At 35.5% G+C, this 23,259-nt stretch overlaps 1 protein-coding gene across 6 annotated transcripts in view; it reads right to left on the bottom strand.

Moving 5' to 3' along the window:
- The window catches only part of stard13b (StAR-related lipid transfer (START) domain containing 13b), a 96,097-nt gene that overhangs the window by 42,399 nt on the left and 30,439 nt on the right, over window positions 1–23,259 (bottom strand). The window contains exon 1 of one of the 6 annotated variants that reach the window (XM_038294447.1): window positions 15,253–15,642. The exons of 4 other annotated variants lie outside the window; for them this stretch is intronic. In XM_038294447.1, coding sequence (XP_038150375.1) covers window positions 15,253–15,376 — 124 coding nt within the window. In that variant the 5' untranslated portion in view covers window positions 15,377–15,642. Of the gene's footprint in view, window positions 1–8,198; window positions 8,445–15,252; window positions 15,643–23,259 lie in introns of those variants that run through there. One more of the 6 variants, XM_038294446.1, reaches the window with a different exon arrangement.

Genomic DNA, 23,259 nt, shown 5'->3' on the forward strand with positions numbered 1-23,259 from the left:
AACTCTCATATTGAGTTCAGTCCAGCAGGGTTTTATTAGGTCCTCCTTCCTCTCATTTGGAAGGCTTCCAAGAAGGGGGCGGTCTAAAGTGGAGTTTCCTCCTTCTCTAGGAATGGCCTCATTGGGTACAGAGGGGTCCAACGTTAAAACAAGCGCATCAACCGTGAGAACCCCTTCTCAGGATGTCTACAATTAAGGCAAAGAACCATCAAAACAAATGCTGGTCCTAATTAGCAACATCAAAAGTGGGACTGCATCAGGAGCCTTGCAACACTCCTGCAACAAGCTTGCAACACAGAATGCATGAGAGGGTAAAGGTCAGCTGACTAAAACTGTGAACAAATGACATTTCTTCTTGAGATACACAGCCTCTTTTATGTATATGTAGTCAGAATTAATAGTTTAACATAGAACTAATGGCTGTTTGAACCCCGAGACAGAGAAGTTAACTTCCCACCTCCATGTTTTTCATAGCATGTGATTGAATTTTCTACCACATGAGGGCAGCCAACAGTTGAACTTTAATATTAACTGGCTTGCTGTTGAATGATATGTGGTATTATTTGGCTCATAAGCTGTTTTTCAGTCCAAGATATATTTATTTGCACATGAAAGGGGAAGAAAAACAAGATAGAAACTTCTTACTGTACTCTAATCTTTGTTTTTAGCATACTGTATTGATAATCAGTTGGCCTAAATGAGTCACTGCCGCAGATACTGTATGTGTGAGATCTTTTATGTGTAAAACGCTGCACGTTTTTGAGTTAATGTGTAACTTTCCATTCCTGTTACACTGCAGCGAAGGCATTTTTGAAATATGCACTAAGTAAATGATTAGCTGTGAACATGTGGCAGCTGTCAGGACAAACAGCTCCACAGGTGGAATAGAAACTCAGCCTGAAACACGTAAGCAGCACTCTTCACACAATCTTTGTGAATATGACATTTCAAGGGCTTAGCTAGGGGAAACCATGTTGCACCTGACTTTTTGATGATTCCTAAATCTTTAGTCTTGCTTCATCGGTAGCATCTGCAATAACACAATATGTATATTTTATCTGTATCTGAGCAGGTAAATAAGACAGTTTGCCAATGGAATAAGATGATTTCAGCTTTAAAGGAATAGTACACCCAAAACATGATTAGCCTTCATTTTCTACTCACCTCCATGCTGAACAACACTCTGGAGTACTTTTTTGATATCTCAAATGCATCTGGAGATCTGGGAGGCTTCTTGCTGTCTGCTGACATTCAAATAATGGAGGTCCATGGCGCCCGAGACAGAAAGGTCCATAAAAGTCCACAAAAACGTGTCAATATTCCTCCATACTGCTCGTCCAATGTAATCCAAGTGTCCTGAGTGGGTAGCATCCAGAATTTACTCGAAACGAAGTCATTTAGAATGTTTTTAGAGCATAAACAGTAGTGTATAGGATTTCCTAATAGCGCCCCCATGCGCGCTCACGATTCTACGGAAGCCGGCAGACCAAACCGGAAGGAAGTGCGCATTCAGCGTCTGGTCTGCCGATAATGCAAGCGTAGAAGAAGAAATGTGCTGTTTACCTGTGCAAAGAAAGAAACAACGAAAGAAAAATGTCTGAGGACTTCAGTGTTGAGGAAGAGCATGAGTTCTTTGCTGAGCTGAATGCGCTGGTTTGGTCTGCCGGCTTCCGTAGAATCGTGAGCGCGCATGGGGGCGCTATTAGGAAATCCTATACACTACCGTTTAGGCTCTAAAACGTTCTAAATGACTTCGTTTCGAGTAAATTCTGGATGCTACCCACTCAGGACACTTGGATTACATTGGACGAGCAGTATGGAGGAATATTGACAAGTTTTTGTGGACTTTTGTGGACCTTTCTGTCTCGGGCGCCATAGACCTCCATTATTTGAATGTCAGCAGACAGCAAGAAGTCTCCCAGATCTCCAGATGCATTTGAGATATCAAAAAAGTACTCCAGAGTGTTGTTCAGCATGGAGGTGAGTAGAAAATGAAGGCTAATCATGTTTTGGGTGTACTATTCCTTTAAATAAGAAAAAAAACCTCCACTCTCTTATTTCATCTGCATAATATTAATATTAATATTATCTGATGGCAGATCATCTTATTAACCTAATTAAATAAAAAAAAAACAAATGCACTCATTTTAAGAAAAAAAATACTTGTTTTTGAGATGGCAGCTCTCATTAAAAATCAAGTAAAAAATTAGCATAAAGGTTTTTTCTTTTTGTTAGTGTTTGTTTGCCAAACCCTGCACATGAATATTTATTTTGTTTGTTAAGGCGAAGAGTTACAGTAAAAGTTACCGTAAAAATAAATGCAGATTTCAACAGGATGTTGAATCCTGAAGCAACATTTTCAAAGAAACATTCTCTGAAAACCATCTTTGATCGAATTGTTCTGCTTTAATTCAATTTATCATTATAAGCAAACATGCTTCTCTCAAAGGCCAAAACCATAGAATTATTCTCCTATACTAGAATTTTACATTTAAGTTTAAAAAGGCTTTTCTCTGAAATATTTCAATGTTTAATAGGTCTTACCAACATTGTTTATATTCCAATACAAATTGTCAGTTAAAAACTGCATTTTCCTAAAGCACATTTCCAATAAAAACAGTGAAGACAAAATTTTTTTCATTGTTTTTTTAGTTAATTTTAAGTTTATGTTCTCGTCATTGAGATGTCAAAAAGGTTAACCATTCTTACTGCTTTTAATCAAATGCTTTTATCAATATAAATAATATATATATATATATATATATATATATATATATATATATATATATATATATATATATATATATATATATATATATATATATATATTAGGGCTGTAACGAATGATTATTTTGCAAATCGATTAATCTGTTGATTATTTTTTGGGTAAATCGATTAATAATCAGATAGCAAAAGGTTCCTTAAAGAAGATTTTTTACTAATTAAAACAGGTGAAACTAAAATGCTTCTACTTAAGGAGTTCTGGATAGCGCATATTGACAGACAAAACTTTTTTCATTTCCTAAATACAAAAAGTTTATATATTTTTTTTTCAATTTTGATATTATTACTACTCTAAGTGGGTCTCTCTGTCAGATAAGGGCATGCTTTATAGTCTCTATTCTCCAGTTAACGATTAATCGATTACTAAATTAGTTGACAATTATTATAATAATCCATTAACTATCAATTCGATTAATTGTTTCAGCCCTATATATTTTGATCTTGATAGAAATAAAAATATCCTTTCGGATAAGAAGATATTCACCAGTTATCTGCAGATCTAAGTAGGCATGACCATGAGCAAAGCATTGGGCTCATTAACATACACATCAACCTTGGTTTGAATGATGGGGCCGCATCTCACACTTAGCTGATGAAATGTTCCTCATGCTACAGCAGAGTTGATGAATGAATAGATAAGAGGGGAGTTCGAAGAGTACAGAGTCTGTAAGTATTCTTTACTTTGAAGAGCCCCTTTATTTCTCAGCCCATTCCCAAAGGAGAGAACAATGCACTCTCTAATCCTAAATAAAAAAATTTCTCACCTGCTTTTTTTATGCTTTTATCATATTGTATAGATGGCGAATTCCAGCGATATCCAGGAATGGCATTATGAGTGGTGTTAGCAAGGCTTTTATTTATCTCAAAATTGGAATGAATGGCAATTTAAAATGATATGAACATTTTTACAAGAATTTAACAGAAATGTGTGTATTTAGGTGCAGTAACAAGATATCTCTACTCAACACACTATGATTTACATTTACTTCTCAGCAACACTTGAAAAATACCTAACTGACAATAAAGTAGTCAGAGCAAATCAGTGCTGTATTAGATGGCTTGTCTTTCCTTTAGATAGAAGCCAGCCAGACTCGTCGTTACTGTTTTACCTCATTTGTATTTGCAACCTTAAACCCAGCAATATACAACCACCATGTCTCTCTTACATGCAATCAGTGAAATGGAAAGCTGCTTCCAGGTTGATTCAAATACCTCAATGGCAGCACAGGGGGAGAGTGACGTTCTCGGAGCGCTATCCACATATTACATTTGATTAGAACATAGTTACTCAATGACAACATTGATTCTTAAAAAAAATCTTTTTAAATAATTCTCACCAAGAAACCAATTTTACTCATCTCATTGTAAGATAATAATCCAGACATATAGGATTATGGTAAATGGATGCACAACAAATAACAGCAACCAATTTTTAAATTCTCGATTCATATCAAGTTTTTGCCATTTTTTTCTTCCCATTACCATTTCAGCCTTACAAAGGTCTTTTTGTACCCATTCATTCCTCTTCTTAATTTTTCGAATTATTGTCTAGAAAAATATCATACATTACAACAAATGTTATTAAATCTAAATAATTTGTTTATCATTTTCGGACAATTTTATATCACACGCTGTTTCTCATAATTGTGGTTCTGATTCCTACTTGAGACAGTTTATAAGAAATCAAAACATATGAACTAGTTTAGAAACCTCCTGCATGTAGATATATGGTGTAACTACACCTATAAGAGGTAGACTATAAGTAGGTATAAACCATGGATGTTATGATGCATCCTGTGGTTATCCAAAGAAACAGCAACATAGTTCAAGTTCAAAGGTATAAATATGCAAGGAGGAGAAATAACTGACATCCCCATGGAAAACAAAAGTATTGCTGATGTGAAAATACAGAAATTAAATTGCATTGCTTTTACTTTATAATGTGTGTACATATAAAAACATTCTTCAAGGGTCATGTAGGGTTACAGAAATGGAAGCAAAATCTACTCGTTTGGATTGTAAAGTTTGCTCACCGCTTTTATCACCTGATAGTAAAGTTATTTGATATGTTTGGTGCCTTTTTTACTAGGATTTTCTTTTTTTGGTGTTTTTGTTCTTAAGTGCCTTTTGTTTCAGGTATAGTAAGGTATTTTTGAGAAAAAAGGTATTCAGAGAAGCTTTGGGAAAAAAAACAGCAATAAATGGTAGCAATGCAGCTAAATTAAAAACCCTACACGACAACTGACCAACTAAACCAAGTGAGCTTAATATTGCATAGTGTGTATTAAAAAATGATTGAGTGCACACTGACACAAGTATTTAACCCATGATTAGGGGAATACATCTGCAGAAAGTCACAAAAATGCACACATCATACAATATTACCCTGCTCATAAACAAGGGAATAATTTAGCAATGTTACAACTGCAGAAGTACTTTTAAAGTCGATTGCTTTCTGACTCAAATGCTAGCAGCATCTAGTTTAAAATATCTTAAAGGATGGCCCTGGAAGGGAAGCTTGTTGTCTTAACACAACAGCACCAAATGCAGTTAGATGTTGAGCTTTTATTCAAGCTGCAGTTTTCAGCTGTTTCAGTTTTCCACTGACATCCTGATGAAGTTTCCAGGGATTTTTTTCTTTTTTCTTAGTAAAGCTGGAACACACGGAAACACTCGTAGCGGTCTGTGAATCATTCAACTCCTAAGTTTCCATTATGGTACTAAATACTGTATATGAAAACAACCTGAATTACATAATTAATTTAGTGGGCTATTGTGGTTATTTTTGGGAGTCATATCCAAGGACAACATGTGCTCCAGTTTTAAAATAAGGTACAAAAGGATGCTAACCTTGGGATGGGCTGAAAAAAGAGGGGCTGAAGCAGACAAAGGAGAATGCTGAAGCTATGCAGCAGCCTCTCCAAAGTGTTAACATATGGAATGCTCCTTGGAAACAACATTTTCAGGAAAGTGTCCCTTTCCTCCAGTGTACAGGCTGACATCTTTACTTCACTAACAATCCAACAATTCTCATGTCTCAATTTCTTAGCTATCTAATATAAGTGACCCTGAGACACTAGGTACATTTTTTTGACAATAACATAAGAGGGTTCTGGCGTTAAACTGGAAATCTGACTAAGATGAACAGACATCCTTAGACAGTATGTGAGTAAGTCCACCCATCACCAAGGTTTCCATTCAAAATCACTTCACAATCACTTCCTTTAGTGAAAAAGACCAGTGAGTCAGCACAATGGCATCTAGACAATTCTGGTAATAACCAAAATGTACATACTTTTTACAATTTCTCAGACAGCAAGTGATTGTTATTGCACTTTACGTCAAGTTGGAAATAAATCAGCAACAAAAACCTAGACACAAACACCTGCAAAATGACAGATTCGAAAAATTAATTTATAGTAGAGGATATTTGCAAAATTTTTTTAAAGACCAGGCCTCTCCACTTGAATGCACAATTCTGTATCCCAAGAGGGAAATTAAACGCGTGCGAAAGCGTGCAAGAGCCCATTTCTCCTTGTGCATGCTCTGTTTAAAAGTTGCTGTTTGCATCGCTCATACAAGCTTATTTTTTCAAAAGAAGATTCGCAATTTCTCCACTATGTCAAACTCACCACCGGTAAGTGAAAATGGGGATGAGCACATAGGACAGCCTTATGTAAACATATCACCAGAATGATTGACAATTAGGTGGACCACTAATTTTGATGATCCACCCAGAAAAATAACATCCTCCACCATAACTTTAGTTATCTATTCCTTAGAGTTTTTAGTGTGGAAGATTTTCACAGTATGATCATTTTAAATAATACAAATCCTGGTTTCAAAATATTATTGCACTTTTTTAAAGTTTTGCTATATCTATTTGTGGAAACAAAAGCCTTGAGAGCTACAATCTTCCAAACTCAACATAGAGCTACCAAAGACATATAAATACAGTAAACTCATTTACTGGTGCACATCAGCTTGACCTCAACCAGTGTGTGTTATTGGGAGCAACTATAAGTATGAGGCAGTAATCTGCCCTGGTAGTACTGCATGTTATGCTCCCCAGCCAGTAGCTCATTACACAGACCATCTTTAATCATTACGTTGCCAAATCATCAGCAAAGTTAGAAAATACAGGGCTGTGACCTTTTTGCTTGGCAACTCAGAGGCGTAAACAGCGGCGGGTTCATTTCAATTTCCCTGTGTTGTCTTGGTCCTTTGAGAAAACACATTGGGAAAGCAAAAGCTTATCCTCAGTCCCGATTCGATTGTTTTCTGAAACAGTTAAGGGATAAATACTGCTCCTTTAGTCTCAGAGCCACCATTCGTCAGATTTTCAGCACTAAGAATAATTTTCAAAACAGCCTATTCCTTTTAAAACATATTCACCAAAACAACAAACAAAAAATAAAATCCACCAAATTTCTTTGAATGCAAAAAGTAACAGTTAAGATTAAAAAAAAATTTGTTCACTTTTTTTTTTTTCAAAGTTACAGAGGACCTAAATTGGTGCTTTGTTCACATAGCTCAAGGGCATCCTCACAAATCTGTGCAACAAATATAAAAAACCATAATTCACGTCAGAGGGATCAAAAGTGCAGAGCTTTTCCCAAGTCCTTTGTAGTAATAAACAAATCCTACCCCCACAATCTGTAATTGTATCTATTCTCAGAGCAACTGAAAGCGTAACTATGTCCCTGAAGATATTTACATCTCTGATCCACCATCATGGTCTTCACACCACAGTACTGCATTATAGTTAGACATGCCACTCTATCAGACCTTAAATAACTTCTATTAATGTCAGGTTTAAAGTCAACAATAATATTTTAGAGTGTTGGAGACAGCCTGGTGAGAGAACAAACTATATTGTAGGAAGGAAAACACTCCTAGCTGGGCTGAAGGATTGTAAAACCCTTATGCAAGATATTCATTTATGCCTCTTGTTTACACTTTGGGTGCAGTGCTCTGTGCATGGTTAATCCTTAGCTTATCACATATCAACCAAATTTGTTATACAAAATATTACATATTTATAAAGGCTTAACCCTTGAGTACTAATTGGCTCAAGGTCACATCTAACATATTTTAAGAAAACACCCACAAACATACTCTACTGGCAGCGCATGCTTTACCTTAAACTAGTCTATAGTTTTCTCTTTTGGTTAATGAATTCAAACACTAAAAAGGCTAAATGAAATATAATGAAGATGGTCATTGTTTTTGTCCATTTGTCAGTAGTCAGCATGTCAAACACATTCAACCACACTGACAACTATTTCCTTTAAGTTTGAACTCTTCATTTGAGCTCTTTAAGATGAACTAATTTAAAAGACAACCAAATACTTCCAGTCTAAACTGTGGAGAAGTTAACTTAGATTTCACTTATTTCCAGAGACATCTCCTACCTCCAGCAATCCGCTTCACTAGTTGGTGTCTGGCGATGATCCTCCCCAGCCTGTATCCAGAGCGCCTTCGACAGTGATCCATCCTAAGGTAGATATCCTGAGTTTCGGGTGTCATACTGCTCAGGCAGTCACTACTTGTTGACTCTTGGAATTCACGAAACATAACTGTATTCAACTCCAAACTAGCCCCTAACAAGAGCCTGAAGCACGTTCACCCACACACAACAGAAAACTTCACATACATGCGCAAAGAGCTGAGAGGGATGGCTCTTTGGAACCCAGAGGGGGAGGAGTGCCTGCACTTTGGAAGCCATGTGACAACAGTAAAGCCAATAGTAAGGATGTAGGAAAAGCACAGCCCACCTTTCTGAGCTGAATCCAATGTCTGTATGAAGGCTCAACCACCTCCCCCTGCTCTGGAGGGAAATATAAATACCACTGGAATGCCTATGAACTGGGTAAGGGAGAGGTAGGGGATGATGTAGGGTCTGGGAGGGCTTACAAAAATAAGGGCCTCTGGGACTTGCCCCGTTCTAAAACAGCTTCTGTGCTGTTGTTAGTGACGTCTTTGCCAAGTTTACTGGGTAAGAGTGACACTTTTGAAAAAAAGAGGAGAAGCTGTTCTCTTGGTTAGGGAATGCTACTTTCTGCACCCCCACTAAAGCATTTTTTTACTGACAGTTGCAGGAAGTTCCCACAGTGGATCATCTTGAATTGTCTGCCAATCAGTGGGGGAAAAGGATTCAGCCTAAATGACATGGATCTTCACTGATTGAAACCTAATTCACTAAATGTCTGACTTTACTTTTTCTGATTAAGTACTTAATATTCTGTGAAGATGACTAAAAACTCCTGACAAACATGAATATATTGTTTTCAGTTTTGTAGTGAGACAATAATTAGATTTTTAGATATGAAAAACAGTTAACTGAATTTCCCTTTGGGGATTGATAAATTATTTCTTAGTGTAAGGTCAAATAAATTCAATAAAGTCTGGGCTTTCTTCCAGCATTCTCTCATGCATAGTGCGCTGGTTGCTGAAAACCCAAGTAAGAGGACTGTGATATTATTCCTTAAAATAAATCAATAAAACAACAGCATCACATTTCAAAAATATTGTGATAAATAAAGATAATAACACTAATATCAGAATCCAAATCAGACATACTTTAATAATCCCAGAGGGAAATTGCTTTTGTTCCAGATATAGTATATAGATACATCCAATTTTGCCAGAAATGCTACAAACCTGCAGTAAGCGGATAAACAGCATTTGTTTTCTTTCATTTTTGTTTCATTTTTACGCTACTCTCAGCTGAATATGCAAGAAACTACTACCTCAAAATCAGAATGTGACTATTTTGTGACATATTGCAGGAAAATATAAAAAAAACTGAAATTACAGGCTTTAACCAAATAGCTAGAGACTGACTTGTTTATGCTTTAATCATGTGCATTAACTTAGCTATAAAAAAAAAAACAGAATTAATTTTGTCATAATCTTAAACTTATCTGTGCTTAGAGTTTACATGTAGTTTTAGATTTATCATTACTGTACCTTTGTATATAAAAGTAGAAAATCAGAGCGCCAGAGATTATAACTTTGGAAATGCCATGTACTTTTTTAAAAATCCTTCTTATGACTGTACAAGCCTCAGCATACAAGCCTGCCTGATTATTATAAGCACAGTGCTGTACATGTGAAAAGAGCACAAATGGGCAAGCCACCAACCTAAACACAGCCTCTTTCTGTTCCACTGCCTGGCTGGCAAAATCCACCCTTGCCTTGACTCACAAAGACCACAATTCAGAAGCACACTTCAGAGCCTGCTGCACATTTTCATACACTTCTTTTGGGCTTAATGGCTCTCTCCACACCCTGGAATGAAGTTGTATTAATAGGAGACTGTTACACGTAAAAGAGCTCAGTGATCCTGTGAGCGTGTTCTGATGATTTCATCAGGCAGTGACTCATGTTTAACTCAAGAACATGTATTCAGTTGAGTAGTAAAGGATCGTTTAAGGCATCGGATTCAAAAATAAGAGGTAGAGTGTTCAGAATAGTGCAAGCGCCATCAATCAGTCTCTGTTCTGGACTTCCTTCCTTGTCTAGACGATAAAATTTACAAAGAGCACCATATGTGTCATATTACGGAATCATTACGAATGCGATTAATGTTGACATAGTCTCTGTCTGCGTTCAGATAGTGCAACTGGAATTCTAAAAGGGCTAAAAACTCTCCTGTGTGCTCAAAGATGCCTTTGTATTTAACTGTTGACTCCATGCCACATAGAAGTGGCTGTGGTCTGTCCTCAGGGGAGAGCTGTGACTTGGGACATTATCAAACGAGTTGTAGCATGCCTTCTGGCTGAGTCTCAGAGCCAAATTGCCATACAATACGGCAACATTTGTTACACACTGGCAGGCCTGACAACAATGTTTTGATTATTTACCATAATGGGGACAGCAAAATACTCAAGGGAAAACAGATATGAAAAATAGAAGATGTTTCATTAATGTAAAAATACACAGGATCAACAAGCCACTATCAATATTATGACTTTAACCTAATGCAGTTATTTAGTGCAGGTCCATCCTCTGAAAACTTTCAGCTTCTGAAGCTCAGTTTTAGCCAGGTGTAATTATGGAGGGTAACCTTGGCTTCATCTTGAGACCCACGTGTGGCTGAAAGGCAGCTCTGATGAGGTTTGCTCCCAGAGCAGGCACATGCAATCTGCACTGGACAGTCATGGTTCCACTCCAACAGTATTTCCGCTGACTAAATCCCAACAATATCTCGGTGACACACATTTCCCAAATTCCTCAAGTATGAAATGTCTGATATATTATTGTTCTCTCATGTCACACTTTAGGACAAGATGTCCTGACTGCAACTATTCAAACCAAACCAACGACTGACAATAAAAAAAAGAGACACGGCCAAAGACATAATGAACAATGGTCTAAAATAATCTAATCATCATATGGTGGTATATAAATTGTAACATTTGTGTTTCTGTAAAACCTCTAAGTTATATGTTATGCCAAATTATATAATATACATGCATCTTTAGGGGGATTGCTTTATACTAATGTTTCAAAACAACAGAAGTTTGTAGTCATACTTTTCAAATGAAGTATTTCAAATGAGACGCCAGAGAAAGTGTTGGGAGTCACTAGTTTCCCCTAACCATGTTGAGCTAAGAACAGCACAGCACTGCCCCTCTCCAACTTGTTGCTGAGCAATGTTGGTAAGCTACTTTAAAGGAGGCTTCTGCACTTTTCCTCAACTTAAAAGACAGAAAAACTCAACTGTTTTCTGTTACATAAATTATATAGTGTAACAACTGAAGGAGCTTACATGAAATTTCATTAAATTGTACTTAAATTGAATATTTTACTTAGATACAGATAACATTTAGTCCCTCTTTAAAATAGCAAAAACTACCCTTTGACTGAACTGGGTTTTAAAAACAAAAGTTCCTCAGAGGTAATGTTGAGGCTGGATAAATTAAAAATCTCATACTTTAGCATGGGATTACTAGTTTTTGACACTCAGATTTTAGGCATTAAGAACAAAAAAACAGAATGAGGGGTATCAAACAACTTTTAGAAAATTTGAAGAGTGTTTTTTTTTATATATATATTTTTATTAAAACTTGTGTATAACAATTAAACGACTATTAACATACCGGATTTAGATAGTGTTTTTGGTAAACTTTGTTTAAACGCAGACCTTCTGGGGGGATGATCCTGACAAGATGAATCAAGATACTGCTTTTTATGTTATGTTCATGTTGTGTGTTTTATATGTTATGTTCAAGATATTGTTTAAATATGCTTTATAGGAATAGATAACAATCACTAACTGATAAAATCAAAAGAAGGTTTTCCTAAAGTGGCAGCACTAATCAACCCACGGATCCAACACCATTTACACGCACTTCTCAAATATAGCTGTATATAATCTGTCAATCTTTTATCTGCGATTATCTCTCATTATTTATCCTGTATAATAACTAATATATATATATATATATATATATATATATATATATATATATATATATATATATATATATATATATATATATATATATATATGTATATACTAATTTTCTTGTGTAACCTGTCTATAGCTTCCATATTTATTTATTTGATAGCCTCTTACAATTAATCTGTGTTTATATATACCATTTATAGTCCATACATACAGTCTCTGTGCACATGTAAATAAATATTCATATCCTGTATAGCACTTCTGGACTGATGCAAACTATATTTCGTTGCTTTGTACTTGTGACAGTGTAATGAGAATAAGGTGAATTCTATTCTATTCTATGTTATTCTATTCTCATATTCCTGCTTAAAAAAAGCATGTAATAATAGTTTTGTGTGTTGGCAAAGGCTATTATGAAATATTGCAAAAGTTTAAATTAAATAAGTGGAAAGCTGCTCACTGACAGCTCAAATCTATCATTTTCCTTATGCAGTTAATATGAAAAAGATCTATTTTAATCACAAGTAATTTACTTTTAACTTTCTATTACATTTGCCCTTTTCTTAATGACTTAAACCATTGACAGCATTTCTTTGTCAGTCAGCATCTCTAGGTGCAGATAGTGTCTTGGCAGCAGGTTTTATAGCGTGCCTTCTCTGACTCTGAGACAGCAGCCATCCATCAGTCCTCAGTCATAAATAGCTCAACTTCTGTGATGTTACACACATGAAATTCTCTTTTTACCGGCCAAATTCATCTCAGATGAGCCAGAAATTGGCTGTCAGTGTTGTATATGTGATTGAAATTCCATACGCGTCCAGCTTCCTCATCTGATTTTACTAACATCTGCTTTTTAAAGCAATCTGCAGCAGTTACCCTCTGGTGCTGGATTAATTTTGCATGTCAAGGCACTGGGAATCAACCTCTCAAAATTGTGCCACTCTGGAAATGGAAAAAAAACAAACAAAGTTGACCATCTTCTAGAATGTTTATATATGCCCTAATCAACTTGACCAGATATATTTTACAGCTCAGTGGTGCAACTATCCTTTAATTGTTTACCCATAAAACATTTATATAAAAGGATTATGGAATAATGTGCCAACTAACATCCCAGTTCTCAGTTGCTTTACTTGTGAGGTACCTCAAAAGTAAGCACCACAGAGCCAAGCAAACGTCAGACTTCACACACAAAACACACAGGCTGGTGGGAAAGTTAAAACAGGCTAAACAAATACAGCACAGCAGCAAGTTCTTATATCATATAAACATCTGGTCTCCATTAGAATGACTTCAGCCTGCTTAACGAAGACCAAGCGATTACTGGTACATGTGATTTTCCCACATGGTGCAGTGCTGGTGTCGTCACTTCAGTGCATCTAGTGGTAAAAATATGCAATGGCAGAAAATACCATTATTGGCAGTCACTCCTAACATTAACCCATAAATGTTTTAATTTCATCTAAAGTTTATCATTTAAAAGGTGCAATATATAATACTGATTATTTTATAATTTCTTTGTAAATTCCCTTCAATATGTTGCAGCAGTTATTGATTTAGCATGCCTTAGTAAGGTTCCTAATGTATTTTTATGCATTTAGGTACCAGACTAGACTACTTGATTCTGCAAAACTAGACACTTATGCCTAATTTAGGCTTATCTTTTTTCTTTTATGCTAATAGAACTTCTGTTGATTTTGAAACCAATCAAAAAGTTGGAATTTAAAAAAAAAATTACCTATTTGTGCATCAAATCCTAATCTCTACCAAATTTTTTTTATCAAAACAATGTATTAAACAACAATATGCTGTTTGTTGTGTTGTTACAGTGTGAAAATATACATTTTCAAATAAAGTGGCTGTTCCATTCTATTATAATCTAAATAAAACATTTGATTTGAGATATATGGCATTGGCAAAGGTGATGGCAGGTGGCTTTGGGTGCATAGAGACTGTTTGCACAGAGCAAGGCTTTACAGTGTTGTCCTTTGACAAACAGCTGTTGGAACATGCCATATGTATCTTGTTTATTTAAGCAGATATAATGATTATTATTAATAATTAATTAATTTCTCTCAGAGATTCACTGATATTTACGTTATTTAATATTGCAATGTACACAAAAACAAAGTGTAGATAGCTGAACCTGTAGAAGATATAATTAAAACATTGAAATGTAATAAATGAATAGAACTACTCTTATAGAAGAATGTTTTAAAATGCATATTATAAATCCAAATACAATTTTACACAAGAGATATATGGAAAGTTTGTTATTCCTAATTTTTAACTAGTTGGCCTGGGATTTTATGTTTCTTAGGACTCAACTACGCCCCCTTGCGGTCTTCAGCAGTTAATCATCTTTGGTAATAATGAAGTGGACGTAACAAAGAAGCGCTATAAATACGAGCAGTTTTGTTATTGTTTTTTTTGTTTTTTGTTTTTTTTCTGGAACAAACCTATGCTATACCTGTTTTTTAAAGAATTAAATGGGGGAGGAACTTGAACGTATGACAATATGCTGTAAAAATTCCCTAAACATATATACATATATTAAAAATAATTAGTAAGGCAAAATAGGCTAAAAATTCAGAGTACACAGTTTAATACTTTTCTCCAACTATCAAACCATTTCTTCTTTTTTTGTAGGCTATAGGCTACATATTTACAGAAATATTTTTTCTATTTGTTTAATTTTTTGCTATTTTTACTCAAATATCTGAGATCTCAGGTAAATGCTTTTATTTTCTTTCTGGTTCTGATTATATTCCTTACATGATGACCTGCGTTCATGAGGTTCCCTACTTCAGAAATCAGAGATCCAACTCTGGAATATCAGAACAATAGAATAAACCCAAAACAAAGACAAGGCAGGCTACATTAAATTTGAGAAACAGATCTGCAAACTACATCACTCTGACTGACATAATCTAAGATTTGATTAAAACGGGGATCGTTTATGGGATGAATGACCCATGCAATTAGCAAACTGTGGTGCGTAAAGGCAGTTTTCTCCACTTGGATGCACCGGGTCCAGGGTGCGCCTTACTGACCTGCTAGTCTCCGCTCCCTTATGTTCTTCCAGAGTAAATCCCAGGCTTTGGACGTGGAACTCCGCAGCTGCTCACTGAAAGAGCGTCGAAGCTTCAACTTCGCAGAATTTCTTTTAGAAGTCATCTCAGAGCCTTAAAGCTGACATCATAAAATCCGCTTGTCCTACTACAGATTTTTTTTAAATAAGTTTTAAAATACTAACTTTTCCCGCTTCAGGTTCCTTTTTATCACATTGCCGCTGACAATAGAAAATAGTTTCTAAAAATGATAAGGAAAAAAAAGAAAAACATTTCTACAAACTTTGTTGGAGATCTGTTAAACAAATAATAGTGAGAAAGTGACAGTAAAGCACAGAGAGGGAGGCTTTCACACTGCCCAGCAGATGTGCGTGTCTCCCTGGTTCGTGTGTGCGGAGGGATTCACGCACACAGCCGCGATGCCTTTAGGTACCACAAAAATAATAGGAATTCACACGTTCTCATTTTATGTAGAATCATTAATTGTAGCTGGTGCTTTGCCAAGCGCGATTACACAATGAACCACAGATGATTTCATTTAACTAAAAAGATGTTTTAAAGAAACCGTCGGATTTTTTCATTAAAATAAATATATATATATATATATATATATATATATATATATATATATATATATATATATATATATATATATATATATATATATATATATATATATATATATATATATATATATATATATATATATATATATATATATTTACCAAAATATTAAATATCAAGTTTCCACAAAATTATAAAGTAGATATAATTAAAAACTGTTGTTTGGTGTAGCAAACAAAACAAAAAATGTTTTCTCAATCATTAAACTGATTGGTGAAATAATCAGTCGTTCTATTCCATTCTATTCTAATCTATTCCAAGTCTTCAAATATATTTTTACATTTTTTTTGGCCTGCTTCCTGTTGTCAGACGGTTCTAGTTATTTCTTGATCATACAGGTCTGGCTGTAATCAGGTCTAGATCTAACTAGCAAATTTACTCAAAAGGAGTTTTGCTTCATGATCGTATGGAGTACAGTTATAGCTTTTCCATAGGGCAAAGTTATTGTTGTAGTGTTTTGTTGTTGTTTTTTTCCCATGAGGAACCAAATCATTTGAAAACAAGGATATGTATTAGTATTTAGATTTAAAATAGAATAGAAAAATAGAATAGAAAATCCATTTATTGTCCCACAATTTATTGTCCCACAATGGGGAAATTGTGGAAACATTTAAGTCAAAAAAAAGGAGCTAACTTTTAAGAGAACAAATACTTTTTCACTGTAATATAGGGACTAACTAAGCATGATGCATGTGAAGGCTAAAGTATGTGAGGTAAAAATTCTACCTCTTTCAAATGTAAATAAATTATTTTCTATTTTAATTGAATACTTTGAAAGAGTAGTTTAGTTTGTAGCATATAAATAAAAACTATGCTGCACTGAAAGTTAATTTTTTTAATTAACTCTCAGTATATTTCTTCTCTTATACTATAAACCTCAGATTTGATAGACAAATAGGTTTAACGTAAAGTACTTGAAGGCATCACAAGTAACAATCCATTCAACACCATGCTGCCATAAATACACACTAATCTTTGGCTGCCTTGAAAAAAACTTCAACAACACGTGAAATTCTTTCAGTGTCATAGACGATCAACATATTTTGAACTGTATAATTAAGCAAACTCCCCATTATACCAAATAAGTCATTGGTGTCCAATGTGTCCCTTTAAGGGCTGCTGGGGATGGTAAACCCTAAATTTTATTTTTCTTTTAACTCTGAAAGCTTTTTTAGGATATTTCCCCTGCTGAAAAAATGTGCCACACTGTATGATTTTAACATAGTTCAGCTTTAGGGTTATTCTGTATACAGATCTGAAGATTGATGGGAGTTCAGAGAGTTCTCTTCGGATAAGTTAGAGCAAATCAGCTCTTCACCAGGAGCATGGATTCAATTTCAAGACCATTTACTTTTGTTATTACAAAAGCTTGCACCAGAAATCCTGAAACAAAAGAAGGCCTTTGCTCATGCCTGTAGAATAAACATCATCATTTTGATTCTCAAAGTCTGCTCATGGGTCTGCCTGCAGGATAACTGCTTCAATGATCGTTCTACCAGAATTATTTTAGGAATTTTCTTCTATTATTGTATGCCCACGCAGGCCGTGCACAACGTGAGACTCGTGATATCATATCAGCTGAAAACATTCTGTGGGCAACAGCTAGGATTACTAATATAATAGGTTTAAACCTATTGAAAACACAGGGAGTGAGTGGGTGAAGAATGACATTTTCTCAGATGAATAAGATAAGTGGGTTTGCTGTGTCTGGATGAGCATGGTGTTTTATTTCACTGGGAATAAAAATCCATTTGGCCACTAAGAACAACAGCTGAATAACAGTAGTTAAGCAATTTAACATACAGAGAATTACCTATCTATCTCTACAAGGAGTAGCTGAAGTTGAAGATGAGCAGACAGGTACAGGTTGCTTAAGAAAGCAGACAGGTAAAGAGTTTCCCGAAATGCACATGCTTAAATTATATAATATGAATGTTTGGTACATGTATACGCACAACATGAACACATCATGTTATTTAGTGTCCATATAAACAAAAATTTGGGAATTACAATCAACCAAGATTTCGATCAGTTCCACAAATGTATGTGCATGTTAACTTAGCTATTGTCTTAAAGCTATGGATCTCAACTGCAAAAAGAGTAGGTGAACCTTTAGAGCACAGCCTTATCTGCCTCCAGATGAGGACTTTGGGTATATCTGAGCACCAAGAATAGCAGGATGGCGGAGGATAGACAGATTGAAGCCTTGACTGCTGTGATATGGGCATTGTTCCAGTCATCAGTGGTCAAAAAATAGACAGGTTGAAAAATGGAAGACTACATTTTGCTAGATTGACTGTGATCCAGCTCTTCATTGCAATCGAGATTTGAATCATTACTTAAAAAACAAGATACAGACCAGACACAAGTTGCTGAAATTAGAATCATCTCCATGATAGTTGAGCTCCGCCTTCAAGAAAAAGTAAAGACCGTCCTTATTTGGGAGAGGCTAGAAATAGAGCCACCTCTCCTCCACAGACAAAATAAGTCAGTTTAGGTGGTTTGAGCTTCTGGACATATTTTTCTCTCGTACCTGTTCACTGATAAACAGATACACTAGTTTGATAATTAATCTACAGGACAATAAGTCTGTGCAGAAACAGCAGGAAAAAAAATCAAAGACAGATGACTAAAAGTATGAAAAAACCTCCACAAGAGTAATTTATGGAGCTATACACACAAGAATAAATTAAAAATGCATCCAAATGAGAACATTGCAATGAGGAAAAGAGACACAAAGGAAACACAATCACCATAGGCTCCTAAAATTTAAAATGAATGTTGGATATCTTGTAGAATGCCATTGGTTGAAATAAAGAAAAGAAAAGTTTGGTGAAGAAGGGAATAGAAAGACAGAGCAATGGGAAAATACCAACTCTGATAACCCAATGTGTAAAAGAGCCAGAAAAATACAGTAATAAGGATTTTAACCGCCTCTAATAAGAATCACCAAAGACACTAAACCATGTTGTTCCTCCAGTACTAAAAAGATGTTTGTAGAATAAGAACAAAACCTATCATGTTGGATATTAATCAGATAATGTCTTGGCCTCTAGAGCAGTCTTTTGTGGAAACAACAGCAGATGCAAGGGAAGGAAACATCAGTTAGCTTGGGAATGTTTTCCCTTCGCTGACTCACCCTTCTGTTTGTTTTGGCCTGTTGGCTCCAAAGTACTCTTTTCCCTGAAAAACTGAACATTATCCAGACAATTTTTAATCTGCTCTTTTTCACCTCTACTCCCTCCCACAGCTTTGGCTAACACATCTATATTTCGTTTATCTATGATAACTGATGTGGAATGCTCAGCTTGTAGCTGCTTGGGGGGGGATCCCAGATGTAAGTGAACTGATTTCTACCCCATGGATGGGTCATGCTGTTGGCCAGGAGGTCTTACACTAGGCCCCCTTGAACCGTCTGGGAGCCTGCATTTCCCAGCCCAATGGAAACAAGGACTGGGGGAGCTGGGAGTTTGAGAGATCTCCCTTCCACCTCTATCCCGGTCCCTGAGGGCTTGTCGTATACATGTGCTATAAATTTCCTGACCATATATTCCCAAATCGAGTTCGTTTTTCCAGAGAAGCCACACATGTGGTATATATCTGGCTTTAGGCTGTGTGGTTGGAAAAGAAGGAACTGACTTTGGTCTTGATGCATTAAGGAGGCCACTAATTCTGTTTTTTTTTTTTTTTTTGCCAATTTTAATGTCATAATTTAGTACTTTAGTACTGTACTTTGTAAAATCCTTGATTTCCAAAACGGTGATAAATTATTATATACAATCCCTTTTTGAAATTCAGATTAATAATAAAAAGCAGGTTTATCGTGAGTATTAAAGTTTCTGATATTACTTTAAGTAAATAAAAATGAAAGCATCTGAAGTTTGCACAGAGTTTAAAATCTGCATTGCTCAACATTTACATAAAGCGGCTTTAGAAATGCAGAACTGACATGACAAGCCATTTTTCAAATGGATGACAAAGCATGTCATGCTGTAAATTCTAAAACTGTTGAGGCTGATTTGCTCTCAGAAAATAGATGGGAAAATATTTCAACCACTGTACTGCACCTGGTTTCTATTAGGGTGGTGGGAATTTAATCACAGAGTAACATTTCACTTTTTCTATGTCATTCCTCTCACAGATGTAAAGTACTGCAAAGGCTTTCTACCATTAATAGAGTTTATTTTTATTTTATTTTTTGTTCTTCAAGCACCTTTAGTTTCTGCTTTTCACATTAAATGAACTTCTATTACCCTTCTTAGGATACACAACATACATCAAGATTTATTCAAGTTAAATAGCAGTCATCAATAAGTACAGCTTAAAAGATAACTGTACATTAATAACTATTTATGAGCCAATATGAAAATAGTTCAAAGAGGAAGTTTATGTTTATGTTTCCCGAGGATTCTTCCCAGAGATAAGACAAAGTTAAGTGCCTAACCAAGGGGGAAAAAAACTGAAAACAAAAACACAGCTGCTTAAAATTAAATCTACAGTGTGAAACTGGAGTTTGATCTCTAGTGGAAACTCCCTTCTATGATTCACAAATTTCCCTCTAAAGAACTGAAATAATTCATGGCAAAAGCTATTTTCTGCGTCTCAATGCCCATTTTTGAATATTTGAAGGAAAAAATGACTTGCATAATTACTAAACCATGTATTGAGCATTACATGCCTCAAAAAGGGGGAAAAAAGGAAAACCAAACCAATTATTAAATTGATTTGGTGTTCTCTGAGTTTGTGTCTGATTGTCTGCCCTAATCACTGTATATAGCACTATATAGTGGTTACACCATTTTAAATGATTCTCCAAATGTCTAGTGGATGAATAAGTAGTGGACTCGAAATTTCCTACAATGCACCTTGAAAAGTAGTGATCATCCATAGTCATTAGACGAGCAGATATGCTTTTGGGCAGAGAGCTGACCTTGCAAAGCATTATGGGATTTGCTGTCACAACGGCCTGCTGTTGCCATAGGCTTTCGCTACCGTCGTGACTAATAACAAAGATGGCACAGGCAACTCGTGGTTGATGCAGAGTTACGTGACCAAATGGGAGCGAAAAGTAGTGATCGTCTGTCCAAACCGTAAGTTAACTGAGTTCACTATAAAGTCCAATATATAGTCCCAGCTCTATACAGTGACTAAGGATCTAGGGGTTAGGGCGGACGTTTGGACACAGTTTACTTCTATAGAGAAATCTTTGCTCAGCATTTTATATTGTAAAGGTGGTTTTGAGTTTTTCCTCTCAATGTAGCTGATTCAAAAGGTTAAAGTATAAAAATGGTTGTGTCAGAAAAGGCTTCATCTCTGTGTTTTTAGGACACAGCAGTCTTTCACAGAGGTAACAGAGATTCCCCTGTTTGCTGGCCCTTTTTGTCAAACACACTTCTTTTTTTTTAAGATGAGAATCACACATTCAGAGATTTGAATGGCTTCCAAACGTAGAATTCTGCTGAAACGTGGGAGATTGATAGCAAACAGTCGTTTAGAGCATGCAGCTGTACATTCTCTCATCAGCAACAGCCTGCCAAGAAAACCAGTCAAATGATGAAGCCTAGAACGGTTTGTCTTTTATTTGTATCTTTCTTTTCCATGGCGTTTTGCTTCTAAAGGCTATTGGCTGGAACGTTGTAAAGTTAACACGGTATTCTATTGTACATTGTTTTTATCTTATTTGTCACATTGTTAGTGTCTTTTTTCTTTCCAAAATTATTCCCACAACAAGGATTTGAAAAGCGGGGGAGGCTTCTTATGTGCTAACCTGGTTATATTTACTCAGTGTCAACCCAACAGTTTACCTCAAGAACTACTTCCTTTATTGGTTCAAAAGCTTTAATCATAAATACAATGCGAAGAGAAAACATGCTCTCCTAAATGGATTAGAATAGAACAGAAAATCCCTTATTGTCCTACAATGGGGAAATTCTGCTATTAACAGCAGCAATATAGAAAAATGGCCAAAACGACAAATGTGGATCTTAGAAGAGTGTATAAAAAATAACATAATAGTGAAGACAAAAAAAAATACAAAAATAAAATACTGTATTGTAAGGTTTTTTAACAATATAAATATGTATTGAGCTCATAATAATAATCTATGTCTACTTCACATGAAAAGCTGGATGGTGCTTTGGAGACAGAAAGGGTCTTGTCAAGGACACTTTAGCTTGCAAAGCAGGTGAGATCTAATATCTAGTACGGTATCTAATATTTAGACTGTGTAAAAATGTTATAAGTGCTTGTCAAATCACAAGAAGCAACTAATCTATTTCCATTCAGCATAAACTCTACTTTCAAACATAGATACAGATAACTCTACAGGAAACATGAAGCCTCCTCTTTATTTGTCTGCCAATGTGCTTTGATTATCAAGCCACTATTTAAAACAATTTAACACAAGAAAGCTTCAAGGGTTACACCGAATTCCCTTTAAACAGAATGCTCTGTCTTATTTTCTTATCCAGGCACAGGTAGAAGGACACAGCTATGTAAAACCATGTCCACATGCAGCCTTGCTTCAGTGCAACAGCCAGGCCTCGGTATGAGCTGTTCTAGTGGCTCTATCAACTTGGGGATGTAGAGGTTGGGGCTGATGGCTACATTTTGAATTGATTTTTTCTACCTACCTACAAGATCTGTAATCCTTGCAATTTCTGTGGGAAACCTATCAACCCCTAAAAGAGCTGAGAAAGTACACGTTAAACCTGCAGAAATGTTCTTGGCTGAAATTTGTAAATTAAGTAAGCTAAAAAAAATTTCTACACAGCATCTTACATAGACAGGAAGGGTGTTTTTTTAGGTGAAAAAGTACAACTTAAAACCTCAAGTGATTTTCCAGATTATCAATTAGCCAACCAAACTCAAAGCTCTGTCAGAATGAGGCAGTTGTTGCTGCCAGCCCAGCCATTTTTTGAGTGGGATCTCCTCTCCAACTACTGCCATATTGTCAGCCAGTCAATTATCAATTCCTCTTAATTAATTAGTTACAAAACATGTTTTTTTTTGTGTGTATTTTTTTTACATGTGTTAGAAAATGCACCTCAAGATTTCATCTGTGCAGTCTGTTCATCAATATTATCAGCCTACTTTTAAATATGCCTTTTCAGAGACTCAAAGTTCAGCAAATAGGAAGCTGTGGCTGCTAGGTTATTTAAGACAACAATGCAAAAGCACTTGGAATATACAGTTAGGACTGCTTCAACCCAGTCAGCATAGATTTTCAGCAGCCTGTATCTGTTCAAAGTTTCTGAGATTAAATATAAAGAGTTTATTAGATGTGTGTTAAAATATATAAAATCAGAGTATTATAGTTAGCATTTTTGCATTGCAGATTTGACGATTAATATTAAACTGTTTCAC

Source organism: Cyprinodon tularosa, unplaced genomic scaffold (genome assembly GCF_016077235.1).
Source record: "Cyprinodon tularosa strain WSP-4 unplaced genomic scaffold, ASM1607723v1 ctg34, whole genome shotgun sequence".
Taxonomy (NCBI): domain Eukaryota; kingdom Metazoa; phylum Chordata; class Actinopteri; order Cyprinodontiformes; family Cyprinodontidae; genus Cyprinodon; species Cyprinodon tularosa.